Source organism: Artemia sp. Qi Xiang Cuo, chromosome 15 (genome assembly GCF_049724085.1).
Source record: "Artemia sp. Qi Xiang Cuo chromosome 15, ASM4972408v1, whole genome shotgun sequence".
Classification (NCBI taxonomy): Eukaryota; Metazoa; Arthropoda; class Branchiopoda; order Anostraca; family Artemiidae; genus Artemia; species Artemia sp. Qi Xiang Cuo.
Window position 1 is genome coordinate 13,337,656 of NC_142808.1, and position 19,539 is coordinate 13,357,194.

Here is a 19,539-nt window from a genome sequence, read left to right on the forward strand (position 1 = left end):
AGCCCACCGTGATGGTCTGAAGGAGAAATATATTTCCCAGGAAAGACCAGCCTTACCAGATGGTCTTGATCTGAGTTACACCCTTTTGAGAACCCGTATACACATAATGTGTTTTGATTTAGTCCAAAACTCTCCTCAATAGTCTCTGAAAGTTACACTCGAATACGCTTCGTCTTTTTGAAAAGTATGTAAACCATGAACGAATTGCTTAACTTACAGACCTTGCCCTGAGGGCTATGGGGGGGGGAATGAGAAATCTCCAAAGGCATAATTACAGAACCTGTGTGAATATTGCATTCGCGTTTCTACCGGCACAGGGGGGAAAAGGCGAGGCAGGGCATCATGAGCCTTGTCACGAAATTCTTGGGGGATGGTTGGTATCAGCAATAAATAACTTTCAATTTCCTTCTAATGAACATCTGGAATTTTCCGGGGGGAATGTGGATGGGAGTTATCCAGGAGGGGGGATACGCCGGCTCCCGGATGATATTACTATGTATTGCATATAAGCATACGTTTTTTAACTGTCTTTGGATTCAAATTTTCCTATTAAGGTTAAACTAATACCGATATAAGATGTTCTTCAAAATTACCTAAATTCCCTTTCATTTTAGTCGTTTATTTATGTAGGGTTTTCGGCTAGTTACCACATAACCTTAAAGTAGAATTGTACTCTTTTAGTGCACGGACACCGTTCACCCCTTAATAAACCCAGGTTTCGGCCGGTCATGATCGTTTCAAATCTTGCACCAGAATTTAGAAGGCTTATAACTTTGCTGTAAGGCCAGATTAAATGAAAAAAAATTCCTGACACATATCACACTTTACGCAGAGGCACGACACAACATGGCGCGACGAATTGCATGTTCGATCTCACTAGTATATGTGTTAATCAGAATTTTCTTGTTCATAACAGGAAAATCCAATGAATGCAACGGTGGGAAGAAAGCCACCTGATTTTTTTTTAGTAAGATATCAAACTCTGCTCTACACACATCAATATTAATCTTTTTCCAAACACACTTAACAACCCTCTTCATTTTTCTTGGGTCATTTGTAAGAAAAGAACTATCAACAATAGAACTTAATTGGATGTGCAAACGATCCAGCACAGAAAAGATAAAATCAACAAACAGGTAGCATACATTGACACCGTTTGAACAGAACATGAACTCAAACAAGAGTTAGGGACATACATCTGTGAATGGTCTTTTGCAATAATATTCAGATTGAAAAAAAAAAGGTTTTTGAGATCTTAGTCGCTCTGACGCTGAAAGGTCACAATTCAAATCTCCGGCAAAGATACCATGACACGATGCAAAAAAGCGCTGCTGCACAGATCTAGTCGCCTTTACTGCAACAAGATAGATCTTTTCATTAAACACCAAGTCCCTGTAATAAGTCAATAGTAGCAACAAGATGTCACAAGATTTGCAAATATAATTTCAAGAAAACACGCATTCTCAACCTAACATGGGTACAAAAAGGTAAAAACAAACAAGCATTGAAGGTCCATCGTTTCTGTCTCAATCCATTCAACAAAGAAAGGGTAATTTAGTGCTTGCATTCAACAAAGAAATGAGATTATTTAATGAGATTTTATGTAGTATTTGAACAATATACATGTTACGGTGAATGTCCAAAATCTAGTTAATGTTGACCATTCACCGGTGAATGTTCGAAATTCCCTTTTCTCTGTTTCAATTGAATTAACTTTGCGAGTCAGCCTTTTCAGTCTTATGCAAGCTATGATGGTAAAAATTAAAGTTAGGTTAGGTTAAATCATGCTAGTTTTGGTTAGGTTAAGTTCGATAGGGTTAGGTTAAGTTTGGTTCTAAATATCAGAAGTGGATTAAAAACCTAACTTAAGCTAACCTAAACCGACCTAACCTCGTCTAACCAAGCCTAATCTAATCCAACCTAGCCTCCCATCATAAAACCTTTCATTAAATTGAAAAAATTGACAGACAACGGTAACTAAATCCAAGGAGAAAAAAAGGTGTTTCGGAAATTCACCGGTGAATTTCGGCATTAAATAGTTTCTGGATATTCACCGTAACATAAATACACATTTATAAGACACAACCACCATCATCACCAAAGCCAAAGGACCTATCTTATACGTTTAGAATATACAAGAGGCGAAAATACGACATTAATTTTTTTTTTTAGTTCTTTTTTTAAGGAGATTTCTAATGGGTTTTTTTTTAAGGGGAGTTAAGAGAAAGTTCTTTTTTTTAAGGGGAGGTAATCTATATATATAAAAAATATTTTGTCAGGTATAGAGGCACTGAGGTGTTTTTAGCCCCAATCATTAACAATCTATCTTACGTTTACACAAAGTAGAATACCTCCGCAAATGCGACCAACAAAAAACAAAAACTCATTACAGTGGTATTGGATGCACAACATTTTTCAAAAGAGTGTGAGACACGCCCTTTTTTGGATAGGTCGAATTTGAAGTCAATTTAAGACATTCACAGGACCCTGCCCTTCGTCAAAATCCATAAAGTCTGTTGGAGAAAAATTAAAAGTTTTCTCCTCAGAAACTTAATAGACACAAGGAAATATATTGCCTTACGCAAACAGTCAAAAATTTCTAATTAAAAAAACAACAAAAAAAAATTTAGAGGAGAAATTTGAGGCAATACTTACCATTCTTGGGAATTTTCGATTCATCTGGAATCGCTGTGTTCTTTTTAACTTTGGGTACCGTTTTCTGCAATTTATTGCCTTTTCCTTTCTTCGTGGTTTTGAACCCTAAGAGAAATAAAGCCTCAATTGTATATAAGACCAACCATATTTTAAAAAAAACTTATGAAATGAACTAAAAAACTAAAAATAATTTGTTATATAATGCACAAAAAAACATGTCAACATTGAGAATATTGAGTCAAGTTTTAGGCAGCAGTTCTAAACCCTAAAGTCTCAGGTTTCACTATTTGGGTGAGGCCCAAGAAGCCATGGCCCTGACCTTAAAATAAAAACACTAGCCCAAGTCTAAAACCAACTGCGTCATTGGCGCTTTACTGAAAACCAATTTTATAACAAATATTTTCTTTTGTACTCAACATTGAAATTAAACATTAAAATTATAGTAACATTTTGAACTGATGAGTTTTCAGCAATTAATATCATTATACATCAAATGTTCAGTTTAATTTATTAGCTCTTTTAAAAGTTGTTAAAGACGAATTTAGTTTCACTAAGAACAGGTGTTTGTATACTGCTTCCTTTCTAAATGTAAATAAAAACCAAAAGCCTACTGCGTCATTGGCGCTTAACTGAAAGCGGATTATATTACAAATATTTTCTTTTCCAGTTCTTACAGCATTGAAAATAAGAATACAAATACGGTGAAATAAATTCTTGAACTGATGGATCTTTCAACTATTAATATCATTATACATCAAATATTCAATTTTGATGTTGTTTGTACTTTCCAAGACTGTTCAAGACGCATATAGTTTTCAGTAAAGCGCCAATGATGCATTAGGTTTTAGACTTTTACAGTGAGAGAAGGTCATACCCAAACTCTTGTTTGTGGTGATTTTTGTTCGTTTCAAGCTTGATTTTCATATTCAATTTAAGTTTCACTCGTTTTAAGATTTATTTATTAATTAACATCAATATCTATTGCATGTTTGTTTGCATTGATTGCTTATTTAATTTCTGTTCGTTTTAAGTTTCATTTGTACTTCAATAGGAAAATATTTTGTTCGTCTTAAGCTTGATTTTAATATTCAATCTAAGCATTACTCGCTTTAATATCTGTTTATTCATTTATATCACTACTTGTTGCAAGTTTTTGCTATGATTGTAAATTTAATTTCTGTCCTTGTTTGGGTTTCATTTATTCTTTAATAGTAATTTCTGGTCGTTTTGAATTTGAATTTTAAAAATTGTTTGTATCTGTTGAGCTTAATTTTAAAATGGCCTTTACTTTTCTTTGAAAAACTTATTTTTCGGAGAGTTTTTTTTAATTAATTTTTGTTCGTTTTTGATTGCAAAAAATTTCAAGTTTTAAAAAATTCCTTATTTCAAAATCAAACTTAAAAAAAAATCAAATAATGATCGAAGTATCAAAACTGATATCAAAATAACATATATCAAAGTGAAAAAATGGGTTTGTGTCAACCTCGGAGTTTTTATTATCTGATGTTGGAACTATTTTTAACAAAATTACTATCTCAAAATTTTTATCGGACGGGTTTGTGGAAAAAGGGCGTGGGGGGACTAGATTAAGCTTCGGTCTCTTTTGACTCTTTAAAAGTGAACTAGAACTTTCTGTTTTCAATCAAATGAGCCGTCTCTGAAGTTTATTCGATAATCCCATCTATAAGAACCATTTATATCCCCAGAGTATAACTTACAATGCCTATCCCGGGGCCCTGGGGGGTTGTGTAAATCCCGGTGTTTTAATATCTGATGTTTGAACTATCTTAAGCAAAATGGTCACCTGAAATTTTATCGAATGGGTTCATCCATCCGATACACCCAAAGGCATGGAGGGCGTGATGGGCTAGTTGCCCTCCGGTCTTTTTTCACTAAGAAAATTAACTACAACTTTTGATTTCCATTCAAATGAACCCTCTCTGAAGTTTATACGAGCGTACCTTCCATAAGAACCATATATGCCCCTAGTGCAATACTTAAAACGCCTACCCCAGCCCTGGGGGGGGGGTTGTGTCGACACAGGAGCTTTTTTTATCTGAACTTCGAACTATTTTTAAGGAAATGACAATATGCAAAGGAGTTTTTATTATACGATCTTTGAACTATTTTTCACAAAATGGCTACCTCAAATTTTTTATCAGATGTATTTGGGGAAAAAGGGCTTGGGGGGAACAGTTTCCCTCTGATCACTTTTGACTCTTAAAAAGGGCACTAGCACTCTCGATTTCCAATTGAATGAGCCCCCTTTAAAGTTTATACGACCCCTTCTATATGAAGTGCCTCTGGAAAGAAATAAATGGAGTGTGGGGGGAGGCTAGCTGCCCTCCAATCACTTTTGGCTCTTAAGACGTCAATTAAGACTTTCAGTTTCCAATCAAATGATTCCTCTAGGAAGTTTATACGAGCAGCCCTTCCAGAACAACCATATATGCCCCCAGGGCATATCTTACAACGCCTATCCCCGGACCCTGTGTAGACACTGGAGTTATTTGTTATCAGAACTTTGAACTATTTTTAATAATATGTCTATCTCAAAATTTTTATCTGATGCATTTAGGGCGTGGAGGAAGGGAGGGGGCTAATTGCCCTCCGATCTCTTTTGACTCTTAAAAAGTGAAAAATAACTTTCAATTTCCAATCAAATGAGCCCTCTCCGAAGTTTATACGAGCATCCCTTCCATAAGAACTATATATGCCACTAGAGCATTACTCACAACGCCTGCCTCCGGGCCCTGGCGGGTTCCGTCGACACAGAAATTGTTCTTATCTGACATTTGAACTATTTTTAATGAAATGGCTAATATAAAAATTTTATCGGATCGGCTTGGGGGAAAAAGGGTGTGTGGGGGGCTAGTTGCCCTAAACTCTCTTGACACTTAAAAAGTGAACTAGAACTTTGAATATCCAATCAAATGAGTCCTCTATGAAGTTTATACGAGCATCCTTTTCATAAGATTCATACATCCCCTTAGGGCATAACTTAGAACGCCTTCCCCTGTGCCCTGGGGGTTCTATTGACACCAGATTTTTTCTTATCTGACCTTTGAACTATTTTTAACAAAATATATATCTCAAAATTTTCATCAGATTGGTTTTGAAAAAGAAGGCGTGGAGGGGGGGGGGGGGGCTAGCTGCTCTTAGATCTTTTTTGACTATTAAAAGTGAGCTGGAACTTTTGATTTCCAATCAAATGAGTCATCTCTGAAGTTTATACGAGCATCCCTTTCATACGAACAATAAATGCCCCAGGGCATAACTTGAAACGCCTGCCCCCGGGTCCTACGGGGTTGTGACGACACCTGAGTTTTCGTTATCTGACCTTTGGGCAATTTTAACTTAATGGCTATATCAAAATTTTTATTGGATGCATTTGCGGAAAAAGGGGCGTGGGGGGCTAGTTGCCATCCAATCTCTTTTGACTCTAAAAAACAAACTGAACTAGAACTTTCAATTTCCAATCAAATGAGCCATCTCTGAATTTTTTACGAGCATCCCATCAATAAGAACCATATATTCCCCCAGGGCATAACATACAACACCTGCCCTCGGGCCCTGGGGGATGTGTTGACCCCTGAGTTTTCGTTCTATGGTCTTTGAACTATTTAAAAAAAAAGCTATCTCCAAATTCTCATCGGATGGGTTTGAGGAAAAGGGAGCGTGAAGGGGAGGGGCTAGGCGCCTCCAATTTCTTTTTACTCTACAAAAGGGAACAACAACTTCCAATTTCCAATCAAATGAGCCCTCTTTTAAGTTAATACGTGCATCCCTTCCATAAGACCCATATATGCCCCCAGGGCATAACTTTCAACGCCTGCCCCCGGGCCCTGGGGGGTTGTGTCGACAGCGGAATTTTTGCTCCATGATCTTTGAACTATTTCTAACAAATTGGCTATCTTATAATTTTTATTGAATGCATTTTGGGAAAAAGAGTTTGGGGGAGAGGGGAAGTTTGTTACCCTCCAATATCTTTTGACGATTAAAAAGTGAAATAGAACTTTCAATTTCCAATCAAATGAACCCTATCTGAAGTTTATACGAGCATTCCTTCCATAAGAACCATATATGCCACCAGGACATAACTTATAACCCTTACCCCTGAAGACTGTGGGGGGAGTGTCCTGCTCAAACATATAATTTCCAGAACTTTCAACTAGCCTACGTTGAACAAAATGGCTATATCAAAATTTAGATTAGATGTGTTTGGGGAAATGGTGGGCGTGGAAGGGTTGTCAGTTGCCTTAGAATCACTTTCGACTATTAAAAAGGGAACTAGCCATTTAAATTTAGAATCGAATGAGTCCTTTCTGATGTTTCTACGAAAACGTTGTCTATACAAAACCTTATATGCCCCCGGGGCATAACTTACAACCCTTGCCCTGAGGGCTGTAGGGGGAGGGGGGTTGTCATCCTCCAAGACCTAATTTCCAGTACTTAAAACTACATTGAATAAAAGGGATATCTCAAAATTTTGATTGGATGTGTTTGGGGAAAAGGTGGGCGTAAGAGGGGGGTTAGTTACCCTCCAATCACTTTCGCCTATTAAAAACGGCACTAGTCCTTTGAATTTCCAATCGAATAAGCCTTCTTTGAAGTTTCTACGACAACGCCTTCTATAAAAACCTTATATGCCCCGAGGCCATAACTTAAAACCCTTCCAGTGAGGGTTGTGGGGGAGTGTTCTCCTCAAAAACATATTTTCTATCTCGAAATCAACTTCGCTGAACAAAATGGCTATCTCAAAATTTTGATTGGATGTGTTTGGGGGAATGATGGGCGTGGAGGGCGGGGGCTAGTTGCCCTCCAATTACTTTCGACTATTCAAAAGGGCACTAGCCCTTTGCATTTCCAATCGAATGAGCCCCCTTTGAAGTTTCTACGACGACCCCTTCGATGTGAAGTGCCTCTAGGAAAATAAAAGTAAAAAATAATAGAAAATTGAAGCCGCATGGCCTTTACTGTGTGCAACGCTACAGTGTTGACTCTGATAAAAGAGTAAGAGATATGTGCTCTAATGCACGAAAAAAAAAATAAAAAAAAAAAAAAAATAAATAAAAATCAGACTCTAAATGACACAACATAGGAAGCGAAACGTAAAAAACACCACAGTAGAAACAGCAGACAAATTAATTTTGAAGATGGTTACAGGAGGAAACAGACAAGATCCCAGCAAGAAAAACGGTATCTTTATAAGATATGCTACCACCTTAATTTTTTATATAGCACGTATCACTTTAACGTACATATCTGGTACACAATATAGGGATAGTTTGATCAACGCATATTATCTATTTGCTGAGTCGAATACCTCCTCATATATAGAAGCCAGGATTCAAACGGCTGTGATAATTCAGGCGATTCTCAACTATTAATCAAATAGTTAAGATTTTGGTCAACGCATACTCTCCCCTCCTCAAAACTCCGCTGTTTTCTCTTTATTTTCAGCATCTGTTAGTAAATAAGCATCATCATGCTTCCTTTGTAATTTTCTTCTTACAAAAATTTATCTAAAACCTCTATGATTAATACAATCACTCTTATAAATTTCGTCATAAAAGGATTTGATTAGAGTTTCCTAAAAACACAACTTTCAAACCAGATTGCATGTCACACCGTGTAACACCAAAAGAGTGGTTTATTTCCATTTTGCAGCAAAAAGAAGCACTGGCGCAAAAACTTTCGAATTGACTGACCAACAAACCTTGTGTCCTGCCAATAGCAAGTTGTAAAAAACACTTTCTGCATCAATCAGGGCATTAGTCATAGCTCTAAGAGTAGCTGAACAAGTAAGACCATGTTGGAGTTCAAACTGATTTAGAGTCGGGCGGCATTCTTGGTTCAATGCATTAATAAAAATCGATTGTGGATACACTTATTAGATGGACACTAAGATGAAAACAAAGAATGAAGAAAATAAAATGACAAAATCAAACGAGAATAATTTTTAGCAACTGGATAAATGAAAACAAAGCAGACATTTCGGGGGGAAAGACCTCAACTAAGCCGTCTTCAAGACAAAAAGCAAAAACTACAAGCTCAATAAAAGAAAAAACTAACCTTTGGAAGTAAACTTAATGGAAGCAAAAAAGGGTGAAGAATACAGCATTGGACTTTACAGTCCCTACCGGCACTGCTGATCTCCGTTTCATGGCCCTCCAGCCAAAAAGTGCAATGTAAGGGGGGGGGCAGCCATCCTGTACTTTCCCACACCCTTCCTGTTTACCTTCCCAATATTTCACCTGGCAACTATTTAAAGCTGAATCGACTCTGGCTGAGCTTATAAGCTCATGCCCCTGACTTCCGTTACCAGCACCAGCGTTACCAGCAAATAACCAGCAACACCAGGACTCGAACCCCTGTCCTTATGGGTTGAGGTCAAAAATGGTCGAAAATGTCAAAAATGGGTCAACAAAAAGGTCAAAAATGGGATTGAGCATGAATTTTTTCCGGGGCAAATAATGCAGCGTATTTGTTGATTCGATTTGCATTAAACGACTAACTGATCTTTCTTAATTCAAGAAATAATGTGTACTGAATCCCTTTTTTATTAAATGATCATAAATAAAGTTTTGGAAAAATTTTCAAGGGTAAGCTTGGCAACAAAGCTTAGTTTTCAAATACTAGTTTTTATGAACGAAGTGGTTTGATCCCACTCACATGATAAAATGGCAACTAAATGTCTTAGCTGCTGAAAAAAATCGACAAACAAAACTCACATACTAATAACGTCCATGCTAATGTGATCTGTAAGTTTTGTTCATCGTTTTTTTCTTTTTTTATATGTTTTCCGTGTATTAATTTAGTTCTTTTTTCTGTTGATAAAGGCTTTCGGATGTGACACCAAAATATTCATAATTTTTCATTATTTATTTTATAGTTTGCTCTTTTGTTTTTTTTTTTGTCCACTATTTTGTTTTAAAATATTACATACACTTTTCAATATTTTCGTTCTATTTTGTTTTATTGGCTTGGTTTATTTTGTCTCTTTTTTGCATTTCTCTACTCTACTTTTCCTTATTATTTATTGTGGGCTAAAAATAAGTTATTATTACTACTATATAAAAGAAAAGAGTAAGGGATATATGTTCTAGCACACATAAATAAAAAATGAAGCTCCAAATGACACAATGTAAAAAGAGAAATGTAAAAAAGAACTTACCATTTTTGGGTATAAGTGAATCATCTGGAATTTCTGTATTCTTTTTTACTTTGAGCAGACTATTCTTCAATTTACTATCTTTGTTCTTCTTTTCAATTTTTGTTTCTAGCTTTGCTCGTTTTGCCTTGCTTTTTGCAAATTCGGTAAGGATCTTATTTTCACTTCCAGTAAAATTTGGATTTTCAGCTTTTCTTTTTGTAAGCATCATCTTAGATGAATAACCTAAAACTAAATATTCTCCATTAATGTAAAACCCTAAGGCTAAGTCTCTTACATTAAATCTCTTCATCTAGAGAATATACCCAAACTCTGATTCTTAATACACGCCATTCATAAAAATAACACAAAATGATGTTGGGCAAAATGCCAACTACATCAAGTTACGCTTAGTATTTTAATTTCTTCCTGAGGGATCAATAATTTAATCCCCTGGGAGGGAATTCTTAATACATGCTACACAAAATAAATGTTGGGCAAAATGCCGACTGCACCAGTAATTCTAAGTATTTTAATTTCTTCCCCGGGGATCAATAACTTGGTAAAGAGGGACCAGAAGCAAAGCTGTAAAAATTAGACTAAACCATATAAATAATTTAAAAACAGAGCAAATGTTTCAGTTGTTTCAGTTGCTCAGTTTTTCAGTTGTTCAGTGTTTCAGTAGCAATATCAACAGAAATTTTGTTCTAAGGAGCAGTTTCTAAAATGATTTATGCATATTTAGTCCCAAAAACTTGCTTCCAGTGGACAGAACACTAGCGAATGTTGCAGTTTATCCCTTTCTGAAAGATATTGAAACCAAAGTTATGGACCTTCAAAGTTTTGTCAGGCTTGGCTTTCCAGCAGTTATTAGTTCTTCTTGAATTTCTGAAGAGTAAGTCAAAGTGGGCTAAGTTTATTTACCGTAAAAAAAAGGACCTTTCTACTTTATGGTAATTAATTGCTTTTATTATTTTCCAAATAACCAAGGACTGCTGAATGACTAACCACATAAGACAAGTGCCCTGGAATCTAAGAATGGATTGTGCATTATACATTAAATGTTGCAGTTTAGAGGCAAAACATTTGTTTTCTGTTAATACTGCAAAATCAACTTGAATTGGAGTGAATGATGTTTATTTACTCAATCCCTTTACATTTAATCTTGTCAAAGTAGGTCTAATAATCCCGGAATCAGAGTCAGAATAGACAAAGACTGGTTGGATTTTACATTATTTGGTATATTTTAAACACAATTGAGAACAAAGTTAATGGCATTCATTTTAGAAGATACAAAATATAAATCATCAGATATTTTCTTTTTCTGCATTTTTTTTCTCAGGGATAATACCACAGGTAACACAAATCACACTTTTCTTCAACATCATATCAAACAGTTTGTGGTAAGGAACTGTAAGTAAGGAGCGACCTGGCTCAATAGTAACCGAAACTCTAAAAATCGAAATTTCGGTATCAATAGATACATCAGAAGAATCAGATTTTTATGCTGATTCCAAATATATAAGTTTCCTCAAGTTTAGTCTTACCCATCAAAAGTTACACGCCTGAGAAAATTTGCCTTATTTTCGAAAAAAAGGGAAACAGCCTCTAAAAGTCATAGAACTTAAATGAAAATCACACCATCAGATTCAGCGTATCAGAGAACCCTACTATAGAGGTTTCAAGCTCGTATCTGCAAAAATGTGGAATTTTGTTTTTTCTGCCAGAAGAAAGATCACCACGGAGGCGTTTTTTTTCCAGGGGTGATCGTACCGATCCATTAGTCCTGGAATATCGTGAGAGGGCTCATTGGAACGGAAATTAAAATTTCTAGTGCCCTTTTTAAGTGACCAAAAAAATGGAGGGCAACTTGGCCCCCTCCCATGCTCATTTTTTTCCCAAAGTCACCCAATCAAAATTTTGAGATAGCCATTTTGTTCAGCATAGTCAAAAATCTAATTAATATGTCTTTGAAGATGACTTAATCCCCCACTGTTCCCGGGGGAAGGGCTGCAAGTTATAAACTTTGCCCATTGTTTACATATAGTATCGGTTATTGGGAAGTATACAGGCGTTTTCAGGAGTATTTTTTTAGCGTGGGGGGTCGGGGTCGGAGTTATGGGGGAGGATCTTTCCATGGAGGATATTTCATTGGAGGAAGGGACATCTCCATGAAGGGGGTGCCAGATTTCCCAGCATTATTTAAAAAACGATCAGAAATTAAATAAAAAAACAAGTTTTTTTCAACTGAAAGTAAGGAGCAACATTAAAACTTAACACGAACAGAAATTATTATGTATATGAGAGGGTTCTCCCCCTAGTCAATACCACGCGGTTTACACTAAAGTTTTTTTTTAGTACTTTCAAAAGAGATATCTATTCTAATTAAACGACTGTCGTGATTCAGGGGTTTGTGATTCGAACAAAATTCGAGCTTTAGTGTAAAGAGCGAGGTATTGGCTAGGGAGCGAACTCCTTAATATACGTAATAAAAACATACGAATATAGAAATTCGTTATGTAAGTTAATTCGTAAGTTACGTCAGAACAAAATTTAGAGAAAGCCAATTAGCCAAAAAAGGAGAATTAATACGCGAATTTCGTTTTAATTATTCATGTATGGTGAACCAAAATCAAAGCTGCATTAATTTAAAAACCTTCAGAAATTAACTAAAGAAAACAAGTTTTTTAACTGAAAGTAAGGAGCGACATTAAAAATTAAAACGAACAGAAATTATTCCTTATATGAAAGGGGCTGTCCCTCCTCAACGCCTCGCTCTTTACGCTAAAGTTTTTTATTGTTTTAAAAAATAAAGTTGTAAGACCGAGTCAAACTCTGTTCAAAATTGCGCTCAGCTGAATAGCGCAATACACAGGGCTGTTGGAATGGTGCTTGGTTCAACTATAAGATAGAGCATCCTGTGCTGGGATGGGAGGTTGGAGAAGAACAGGGGGGATAGGTCCTGCAGCATTAGTAGTGAAGCCTTCTGAAAAGAAGCAGAATGTATATGAACTTCACCTTATCCCACACAAAAGCTTTTTGAACTATACTACTGTTGCCTGCAGCTACTCATTGCTGATAATCTTAGTAAAAGCTTGATCACCAGTACTTAATTTTATGTTTATTTAATGCGTGTTTATTGTTTATTATGTATTGTGTAATATTTTGAATTTAACCTAATACCCTAGTAGCGTCTTCAGTAAATGGTAACTTTTCTTCAATAGCGTTCAAATAAAATTCTGCCCCCCCCCCAATAAAAATGCTGGCGCTACGCCCCTGTTAAAGGGCTTAATTGAAAGAAGATTGTTTTATCTAGTGCACTTTTCAAGTAATAAAAGAGACCATGCAACAACATAGTTGCAGCTTCTACCACCAACCATCAATTTTCACCAAAGGAGAATGTCAAAACGTCAAAAACGTCAAAATTCGAGAGAATGGAAACTGAAAGATAGCAAATCAATTTTTCATGGTCTGACGCCATAAGCAGGGGGGTTTTGAACCGTCCAGCTTAATAAACCTCTGCAGATTGGGGTTTTATACAATAAAAGATCAATTTTTGCTCAAAGAAGGTCAAAACACAGGAGAATGAAAATTTTCACAGTCAATTAATTGTTCATGGTAAAAAACCATGGCCAGAAGGCTTTGAGCACTATATTTTGAAAAATAGTTCTAAGGTATGACAAAAATACCAGACTGGGCTCTGAGTTTATCTATAAACTGTCAGCCAATAATAGCATCAATGCTGTAGTGATTACTAAGGTTTTTAATGAATTATCACCAAATGATGACCTTTTTAAATAACAAGAGATTGTGCCACAACAAAGTTGAGTTCATTGCCTGTTTTTGCATTGAAACATCAATTTTGCTGGGTCAAAATGTCAGAAAATACAAATTCTAAGATAGCCAATGGTTTTCAACAGTCTAAAATCTTAAACTAAAGTTTTTCAGCCTAGAGTTTAGGAGATTAAAGAGGTGGGGATTTCATCAGATCTGCTTTGGACCCATTTTTTTTTTTTTTTTTTGTTATTTAAGACTTGGATGTCAACCCTGTTATACAGACAACTGAACCTTCAAATCAGAAGAGTTGAGAAGATTGAGAAAAAGTAAGGCAAAGCCAATTTATTTATTTTTAGCTAAGTAGATAAATGGATATTCGTTTTCTCTCTTGGAACATTAATGGTGGTATTATAAAAAAAGACATATTCTTGAAAATATACTTCATAATCATGATATTCTGAGTTTGCAGGAACATTTCCTGACCAACCACAGCCTTGGTTTACTTGACATTAGTGCCACCTTCAACACTTGGTTCCAGCTAAACGTAGTGCTTCTAAAGGCAGAGCTTCTGGTGGTATTACTAATTATGTAGCATCGAATCTTAAATCTAGTGTTTTCTTTTCTAGTGATAGTTTTTTAGCTGTTCAAGTAGGTAAGTGCGTGATAATAAATGTGTATTTACCCAAAGATTACAAAGATGAAGATTCGGAGAGAGATTTTGCATTAGCAGTTAGTGAACTTGGCTCTTGTCTTCGTGATGTCCTTAAACTGAAAATCCTGTGTTTGATCGTAGGTGATATTAATTGCAGGTTGTCTTCAGCTTCTATCCGTGCTGTTTTACTTTTAGGAATATTTGGTGATGATTTTTAAGTTCAACAGAAATCTGCTCAGTTTACTTACATTCATTCTTCCTCTTGCACATCTAACCTTGACCATGTTGAGTCATATAACCTTGATAGACCTTGTGTTGAGGTAGTTTCTACATTTCATGTTTCAGACCACCTTCCTATTGCTTCTAGTTTTAAACAAGAAGCTTCTCAGATTCCAGTGTTACAGACTCATATTGTTCATCAGCATAAATGGTATACTTGTCGCAATTGGAATAAAATTGACAAATCTCAGTTCATTGAAAGTTCAGATGGCATCCTAAACAATATCTGGGTTCCATTTCATCTTCTGCAAAAGTCTTCCAATAAAGACATTAATGAGGTTGGATTATCTCTTGATATCTACTCTGCAGAAATTTGCCATGCACTTTTGTGTGCTGAAAAAAGGGCAGTTCCTCTTAAAAAATATGTGTTGGTACCCAAGTTCCCAAGTGGTCAGGAAATCTAGTGCTGTCTGAAGCTTGTGACTGTGCTAAATTTTGATACAAATTATGGAGAGACTGCCTATGCCCCGTCAAGGAATAGTCAATGAACTGAGAAAAGTGTCAAAAAAATGTTTTTCTAAGGAACTTGCCCTTCATTGATCTAAAATGCAGACACTTTATTCCAAGAAGATCAGGAATTCACCTGATCTACTGTGGAAGCTATTACCTTGTACTATCTCCTCCAATTTGCCAAACCCAAATGACATTCCTTTGTCCAAATGGATATCCCATTTTTCAAATGAATTTTCTGAGCCTGATCCTGTTTTAGAGTCACAACTTTGTGACAAGCTTTGCAACTTCATTGATGAATCTCCTGACCTTGATTTCGTTATTACTTGTGACGCTGTCATAAAAGCCATATCCCAACTTAAAAAGAAAGTGCCTTGTGGGATAGATAAGGTGAGCAGTCTACACATCATTAATGGAAGTTATCTATCGGTGCGTCACCTCAGCCTTCTCATGCAAACGATATTTGTTACAGGTATCATTCCTTCCTCGTTCTGCATTGGTGATCTGACTCCGATTCCCAAAAAAGGAAAATCTGAGCTGCAATGTCCCTCTTTCCGTCCCATCACCGTCTCTACTATGATATGCAAACTTTTCGAGCTTCTTTTTATTGATGAGTTAAGACAGAAATGGTACGTTCTCCCATATCAGTTTGGTTTTCAGGCTAATCTTGGCTGTTCTCATGCTCTTACAGCAGTTTTTACTGCCCTCGTCGATGCTGAATCTTTGGGAGAAAGTATGTTCCTTGCTGGACATAACGTTAAACATGCATTCGATTCCTTAATTCATTTGTCCATGCTTCTTCATATGGCAAGGCGAGGCGTAAATCCATCAGTTATCCGTGTTCTCAGGGATTTATATAGGAATCTAAGAGTGCATTTAAAACTCCCATCCTGTTTTCCCCTGCAATCGGCTCTTCATGCAATCGGCTCTTTGAATGCCGTGAATATGCTTGCGATTCCTCAGTACCCCATCCTCGTTAAGAAAGGGACTAGACAGGGAGCTATCACTTCCCCAATCCTCTTCAATAATAGTGTCCTGGATGCTCAGGCAAAGTGTCTTCCTTCATGCATACTTGGGAGAATCAATAAATCTCTTATTTGTTATGCTGATGACATCTTGAATTTCAGCCGTACAATCCAGCGTATTGAGCAGAATTTCAAAATCCTCAAAGATGAATATTCAAAAATCGGGCTGTCTTTTAATCCTGAGAAATCCAAAGTTATCCTTTTCAATTTGCGAAATCCCTTTACTTCTCTTCTAAATCTGGACGGTTCTCTTGTTAAACCCTTAGACTATATTACATACCTGGGCCTTCCAATTGGCACATCTATAGGCCACACATGTTGTTTGCTGATTTCTCATGTTGAGTGTAAAATTAGCATTTCTTACACTGTAATTGTAAAAAGCAAACTACGTTTCAACCATTACCTTCTAGCATCCATTTACAATGCCACAGCATTTCTATATCTGCTTTACATTGCTCCTTTCTGGAAATTCTTTACAGTTACAGATAAAAAGCACCTACAATCAATCTTCTTCAGATTTGCTAAATATCTTTTACATTTGCCCCCTTGGACAAGAAACCATAAAATTATTCATTTGTATATGGTAGCTGACCCTAATATTAGCATTAATAAATCTCTATCCTGTTTTCAAAGTAAGTTTAATCATCCATGGTCATCAATTTGTTCATAATAGTTTCTTTGTATTAATGTATTGAATTTTTTTCTTTTTCTATTTTTTTGTTACTTTAGTGGTGATTCCGTATATGTACCTTTTTTTTGACGGGTGATAAATGAATAATAATAATAATATTACTAAATCTCTCTCCCATTTTAAAAGAAACTTTTATCATCCTTTCGTTAGCATCATTGTTCGTATTAATGCAGTGAAGAGTTTTTTTTTGTCATGTATTTGAATTTTCAAATGCGCTTGTGTCCTTCTTTTTCTTCTTTTTGTTTTCTTTAGCAATTACTCTGTCTACTTTACCTTTTTTTGACGGGCAATAAATGAATAATAATTATCTATGCATTGTAATTATTTCACATTTTTCACAATAGTTTAATCTTCAAACAAAAATCTGATAGCAAAAAAAACATTCAATTTGATTCCCCAATCAATCCTCTTGCCAATGTCTTTTCCACTACTTTTACAACTGTGAATTAGTTTTTAATTTCCTAAGCATTACATAACTAAAATCCTATGTTTCCTAGTCATATCTTAACAACAATCACATTGACTTCTTTAGCTTCATCACCTATATTAAACAAAAGTCTTTTTATAAGGTTTGTCTAAGAAAAGGGTTGTAAATACCCTTTTATAAGGGTTGTAAATCTTTGTCTAAGAAAAATCAATTTGAAAAACCCATCATGAAAAAAATTTCATGAAGTCGCATAATCTGCAAGATTTACAGAATGAGGCATAATTCCAAAAAAATTTTGGGTTTGACTTGCTTGCTGCTGTTATAGCCTCCTTGTGCTGTTCAAATAGCTTTTCTGACTTAATTTTGTGCCTTGGTATATTTTGTGTAGTGATTCATTTTGAATGAATTCTGATTATATATCCTCTATAGCTTGTTTCTTTTTATCACCATGCTCTCTTTATTTCTTTGGTCATAAATGGTAGCTTTTTGAACCTATCTTACTCTAGTATTTTTCTCTGTAACCTCTAGCAGTATTTCCAGTAGAATTCTAGTTTAGCTACTTCTTGGAAAGAGGTTAGGGCAGGAATATGAAACAGGGATGGGTCTACAGGCTAAAGTATGTCCTGGGAAGGTATTTTAAAGTAAATACCTCTACTCCTTCTCTCTCTAGGGGGCCCTGACCTTTGATGACTTTTAAAATTTTGTGTTATAAAAATGAAACCTAACAAAATGGATCTTCTGCTTAGATTAAGTGATACTCTTGCATTATGCAAGCCTTTCTAAAAAGTCAAGTTTGGTAAATGCTAATGAATTAAAATAAAATATGATTAATATGTAATACTTTGGAAACAAATTTTGGGGTATATATATGCAAATTAGGGGGGGGGGGGGGTAAAGCATAGCATAAGTTAAATATGTAACCTAACCTAGGTACCTTCCCTCCCCCTAAACCCCAAAAAACGCAGTTTAATATCATATATGCAATTGATTGAATCAACTGTGACAAAACAAGAACCAGAAAAACAAATAATAGGTAGCAGAATGGATTAGAATTATATAATTTTGGCTATATATGCAATTAATGGGATAGGGGGTGAAGTATAGTGGGGCTTCATGCAAAATGTGGGTCAATATCTACCAAATAATATTATTGAGTTAGGAATAAATTTAATACACAATTCTATGCCTTTTTTTATGCTGATTAAGATTTTAATAAGTTTTTCTTTGGTAAATTATTTTCAGCCCCCCCCCTATATCGGCTATACCTAACCTAACCCTGAATTGGCATATATAGGGGGGGCTGAAATTCAGGTAAAGTTCTACAAAATCATATTGTTGAGTTAGGACTAAAGTGAATACACCATTCAATGCCTTTTTTTATGCTGATTATGAATATAATAAGCATTTCTATCGGAAAGCCCCCCCCCCCTATATATGCCAATTCAGGGTTAGGTATAGCCTACTATAGGGGGGGGGGGCTGAAATTCATTTCCAATAGAAATGCTTATTATATTCGTAATCAGCATAAAAAAGGCATCGAATGATGTATTCACTTTAGTCCTAGCTCAATAATATGATTTTGTAGAACTTTACCAAAATTCATTTCTGATAGAAATGCTTATTATATTCATAATCAGCATAAAAAAAGGCATTGAATGGTGCATTCACTTTATTCCTAACTCAATAATATGAATTTGTAGATATTGACCAAAATGTGTTATCTACAATTATTCTGCATAACCTATTATTAAGTTAAACTGTTTTCTTAGCCTAACATGTTTCCTTCTCTATACATAATTAACTAGGCATACACAAGGGCCAATTATGACCTTCCAACTTTTGCTTCATTAGACAGGTATTTCTATACATATGTGTGGTGAAAACTGATTTTTTGGGGTAGGCTACAGTCTAAGGCAACATTATGGCCTAGGGCAGCATGATTGCTTGCCCTGAAGCTGATATTTTGCAATATAAGCTTCAATAAAAAATTATTTATGCACAATTGCATGTACTAATAAATAACACAACTAATGTTCACGTGGCAACAGATACCTTTCTGAGAATAGACTAAGCTTAAAAGCAAATTGAGTCACGACTCACGCGGAACAGCGCAATGATGAAATTGAATTTTCATTCCCAAAAGGCGGCATCTAGTAAAATAAAAACATAGATAGCAATTCGAAACCAACAACACTGAACAAGAGGAGAGGTTCCAAAAGGACATCGGCCGTTGGGCGTTCAAGAACCGAGTAACACAACACTGGAACAAGCTCCCGTTTGAAGTAATCAATGCCAACTCATTAAACTCGTTCAAGCAGGAACTGGACAAATACTATGGTGAAAGTGCCTATAATTTTTGTCAATTTAAAAGATTTTTTTAGAGGCCCTGTGGCCTATTTGTTTTGCATTATCTTATTATTATTATTAAGA

General features: G+C 35.7%; 1 protein-coding gene across 2 annotated transcripts in view; it reads right to left on the reverse strand.

The window, feature by feature from the left end:
• The window catches only part of peng (Pumilio and CPL domain-containing protein penguin), an 84,819-nt gene extending 65,585 nt beyond the window's left edge, over positions 1-19,234 (reverse strand). Inside the window, exons 1-3 of one of the 2 annotated variants that reach the window (XM_089101382.1) lie at positions 19,162-19,234; positions 9,833-10,060; positions 2,656-2,760 (exon numbers count right to left, since the gene is read on the reverse strand). In XM_089101382.1, coding sequence (XP_088957508.1) covers positions 2,656-2,760; positions 9,833-10,040 — 313 coding nt within the window. In that variant the 5' untranslated portion in view covers positions 10,041-10,060; positions 19,162-19,234. Of the gene's footprint in view, positions 1-2,655; positions 2,761-9,832; positions 10,061-19,115; positions 19,135-19,161 lie in introns of those variants that run through there. The other variant, XM_089101383.1, reaches the window with a different exon arrangement.
• Between the last annotated feature and the right edge of the window lie 305 nt (positions 19,235-19,539).